Here is a 4,756-nt window from a genome sequence, read left to right on the forward strand (position 1 = left end):
CCAATGGTTTGTTTTAAGAAAAGTGTTTTTTTTTATTTGTCCAAAATTTTAGAAAAGATAGAAATTTATAATAATATAAAATAAATCTATTTGTAGAATTATTTTAAAATAAAAATAAAAAATAAAAAAATATGATTTTTCCTCTCAAAACAGTAACAATACACTAAATAAATAATTGTAATTTTCACTGTCCATGAGCCATAGATAGCAATTCCCAATGGGATTTTCTCAATTTTATTATAAGAGCAATTGAGGGCAAGGAGCAGGAGAAACTGCTTTTGGTGGTATTTATAATATGTCAAAAAATATTTCATGGAGATAGTATTTTTCAAACAAATACTAAAATGAGGTATAAAACCTTTTTTTAGTAGACAAAAATTAATCATGGTATTACCAAGAAAACTTATAAATTATTATCAATTGCTGATTGTTTGTTAAAAATTTTAATTTTTTTATTTAAAATTTAATTTTTTTATGTTTTAGGTTTGTTTTGATATATTAATATCAAAAATAAATTTTAAAAATTAAAAAATATTATATTTTAATAATTTTTTTTATATAAATAACACTTTTAAAAAACAAAATAATCTTAGAGAGAAATTGAACTAAAGCGAGGACAGTTGTTTAATATGAATGCTCCTGTCTTCACAGGTTTGCCCTTCTTTTTTGCATAGGATGCCATTTCCTCCATTCAAGGACATAGCAAGCACTGCTTATGTCTTTGAATCCTGTTACACAGAGATCCTAAAACTAGTCAAATCATTCCAGCTAATGAAGCAGATACTTCCCTGTCATCCATTAAAGAATCATCTAGTAGGTTAATGTGTTGGTTATGAATGGTTATGAAAAGGAAATATGTACCTCTCGAGACAGGATTTTCTATAATACCTCTGATCATCTTGTATGAATTGACAGACAAGGTTAGAGCCAGGCATTTCTTGCTTGCCGACATCTACTAAAGACTTCAGGTGAGCATTGAAGAGGCGAGCTGCCTTGTTCAAACCTTGAATGCCGCCATTACTGGTCGGTCCGTTGGCCATGACCCGCGGCACCCAATTGGATTGAAGTATAGTTTCTGTAGCAACACAAACTTGCCATCAACACAAATTTGCTACCCTCTAAACTGTATAGTTTCTGTAGCAACGATCTATTGACTAAAGTTGTTAAACATGATCCTGCGCATCATAATTTTAAGCAGTGTTGATCAAATTTGTTGAAAGTTGAAATTCAGCTTGTACTTACATGGAGACCAAGGCTTTGATGACCCAAAAAAAGCGTGGCCAAATTTCTTAACTAATGACATGCAATATCCATCCATTCAAGAAAATGATATTTTCTAATTTTGAGGGATAGCTTAATTCATCAAGTCTTGAGTTTGTTTTCTAATGATCATGAATTCAAATCCTTTCAAAATCATTAAAAATTTATATGATCGGGCAAAATTCTTGATAAAATCATGATAATTGAGGTAGAGAGAACCCTGAGCATTGATGTCTGTCTCCAAAAATCAGGGGAAGAGTGGCCTTTTGTGTTACAAGTCTTCACCAATCAGGCAAAAATAGTTAATGAGAAGGACTAAAGTAGAAAATTAGGTGTTTACTAGTCCTTAGTCAATTTATTGAAAACAGAACATGGTTTCAGTTCAATTAAAATAAAAGGGTGAAATTTCCAGAAAAAAACTGGAAAGTATAGAGAAAAGAAAAACTATTTAATTAGGGTTCTTTACAAAGTTTGGCTTCAGCTAATTAGAATTCTTTACAAAGTTTAATGATGTTTGTCTACCACACCTGGCTAAAACTCCTTGTCTGCTTTACAAAGTTTGGCTTCAGCTAATTAGGATTCCACGCACCATACACATCCTCTGGCAATTCCTGATGAGATATTTCCTTCATAATTATGAATGATTGTTGGATAATCAACAAGAGAAATTGGTTTTACTACATGTTATATGTCAACAATAGTTCTTTTGGTTTTCGTAACTGTACTGCATATAACATATGATCCACAAGGCATGTTCTGATAATCTCAGCCACTAATGCATAATTAAGCTTCATTATTTCAATTCTGTAATGAATAATTCAATTTCATCTGATGTCATTAGGAGAGAAAGTGTAAATTTCACCTATATATTTCCATTATCCACTTAGCAGAAATAAGAGGGATTAAGATTAAGAACAAGGAAGGTGGTGACCCATCTTGGTTTAACTCAAGATCCAGTATACTTCCATCATGAACACACACACACACATATATATACCCAGAAGAGTATTGCTAATAATGCATGCCATCGCTTAAATGAACAAAATTTTGAGTACTAGATTCAAATTAATTACAACAAATTTTCAGATTAACAGAGAAGGAACAAACTAATCCTCTAAACGAAAACAAGAGAACCGGCTAAATTTAACTAAATAATTGCATGGACTGTGCAATGTCGATTTTGAGCTGTTGACCTATTCCACTTCTGTTCTGCAAATTGGGCAGGATTTAGAGTATAGCAGCCAACGAAAGATGCATTTGTCATGAAACACGTGAGAGCAAGGTAACTTTGTGAGCTTAACTGAACTAGAAAAGTCCTCCAAGCAAACCACACAAGTACTACCCGAAGAAGAATCAGCACCCCCCTGCTTCTTACAAAGCCTCTCCTTCTTCAACACTGTCTCCGATGCACCCCTTGGTAGAGTGAAACCTTCGCTATCTAATATTGGCCTAATCTCCGAGGCCGCAACTTCGTTTACATCTACATCAACAAGGTCTACATGAGCTGACACATAGAATCCTCTACAATGTCCCTCTAAATGGTAAGCATGGGAAGCAATCAATGAGGCTAAATCCACACAGAGGGAAGCATCAAAGTTGAAACCAGAAATCCTTTGGGCAAGGTAATGGATGAATGAAGCAGGCACGGCAACTTCTTGAATAGGAACTTCGAACACACAGCCTGACTCTGAATCAATCTGGTGTTGACCGGCCATTAGTAATTCTTCTTGGTCTATGACACTCAACCACATTTCAAGCTTTCTTTGTAACGTAATTTGAACAAGGAACATAGGATCATAATTCCCCGGATCGAACACATCTGTGTTCACTGTATGTAGGTTAACATCAACTCTTGTAACTTCCATTGAAGCTACTTGCAATACACAAACAAGAAGACGTACGTACGCACGCACGAACTGAAAGAGCAATCAAGAGAGTAAACTTAATAAGAGATTAGTGGAAACAGCCCATGTATATTTTCCTTGCATTTATAGAGATACAGAGAGAACTGCTTTCATCCGTATCATATCAGGAAACAAATTTTGGTCTCTGCTGTCCAGTCCTTTTGAAATAAGGAACATGAAAGAACACATGGGAGAAAGGTGGGACACTTTTCCATAGCCGTGACGGTAAAATTAATCAAGGAGCAGATTTTATCATTCTTGTTTCAACTGGGCTAGCGGGCCTCTCTCTGTATGATTTTGATCACAGTTAAGAAATAAAAGCCCTGATTTCTTCCTAGTCTTTGAAATCATGCCACTAATCATCCCTAATCTTTTCTTTTCACACATGGCAGCCATAATTAGCCTGAATTCTGCCGACATATAAAGTATTACATCTCCTATAGGAATAAGGATTCCAATACCCAAACCCTATATAGTTCCATCACTCATTCTATGTAAAAATACAGATTAAAAGGAAGAAGAACTTTCTTGTATCTATACGTATTCAATCGATCTGTTTCTATCAACATGCCTCTCCTTTTGTCCCTTTCATTAGATCCAGTGGGTAGAAGATTTTATTTTGGTTCACCCCTAAATATATCAAGAACCAATATGCATGATTCGTGTAACGCTAAACCCTTGTTCCTAGTCTCAATTCTCTTACAACGAAAGAACAAAGTGACATGGAAAGACTCTAGATCAGGAGAGTTGTTGCTAGAAAATGAACACCCATCTTGCCCGGACTCACACAGGTCATGCCTAGTTCCTCCTCAACTTGTTTCCTTACCTGATTCTTGCACTAGTTATATGTGCGGCATTGTCTCCGATATGCTTAATCTTGATGATGTTTCTTTATGCCATGATGTTGCCTCAAACATTGGTTCTTTTGTTAGTGATTTTGCTAAGGAACGAGCTGGTCGTCAAGGGTTTTGCGTGTCGGCTCATGTAGTGATTGTCGAGGATTATGTTGAGGAAGTGATCTTGGATGGGATAAACGTGCCAATATTTGATTTTGATGAAGAAGATCATGCGGTTGTGTCAAGAGGTGCATCAATATCAACGTTGAACAAGTTGAAGAAAGAGAGGTTTTACATGAAGGAGATCACGCAGGACGATGGTGATGAATCTTGTTGTGATTCTTGTGTGGTTTGCTTGGAAAGATTTTCTGCTACGGTTGGACTTACAAGGTTACCTTGCAAACACATATTTCATGAACAATGCATCTTCGACTGGTTGAAGAAGTCCCCATCATGCCCACTTTGTCGATACGAGGTAGAATAGCTTGAAACAATTAACTTAGATTCAAAAATTTATTATAAATTAAGAGACTTCCAATAGGGTTTTGAAAATACATAAATTAAGCATTATGAGGATTTAATTTGAACTCATTTGCATAAATTTCTTCCTCCATTTGTTTGAATTGAGATGAGCATGAAGAGATTTTTTTCTCTAAAGAGATTTATTTAAGTATCGAGATAGATAAAGTATATATTTGAGTTAAAAATATGGTGCACTATTCTTGATGAAGACAACAAACATCTATATTAGTTTCC

At 34.9% G+C, this 4,756-nt stretch overlaps 2 protein-coding genes across 2 annotated transcripts; one reads left to right on the forward strand and one right to left on the reverse strand.

Annotated features, from left to right (window-relative positions):
- Nucleotides 1–2,268: 2,268 nt before the first annotated feature.
- Nucleotides 2,269–4,399, reverse strand: LOC7467442 (uncharacterized). Its single transcript, XM_002325973.3, has one exon. It carries the CDS (start codon nucleotides 3,123–3,125, stop codon nucleotides 2,454–2,456), a length of 672 nt encoding a protein of 223 aa, XP_002326009.1. The 5' UTR covers nucleotides 3,126–4,399; the 3' UTR covers nucleotides 2,269–2,453.
- LOC7467443 (uncharacterized) lies at nucleotides 3,524–4,484 on the forward strand. The gene has a single exon (XM_002325529.4). It carries the CDS (start codon nucleotides 3,732–3,734, stop codon nucleotides 4,482–4,484), a length of 753 nt encoding a protein of 250 aa, XP_002325565.3. The 5' UTR covers nucleotides 3,524–3,731.
- The last annotated feature ends 272 nt before the right edge of the window (nucleotides 4,485–4,756 follow it).

This window comes from Populus trichocarpa, chromosome 19 (assembly GCF_000002775.5).
Source record: "Populus trichocarpa isolate Nisqually-1 chromosome 19, P.trichocarpa_v4.1, whole genome shotgun sequence".
Taxonomy (NCBI): domain Eukaryota; kingdom Viridiplantae; phylum Streptophyta; class Magnoliopsida; order Malpighiales; family Salicaceae; genus Populus; species Populus trichocarpa.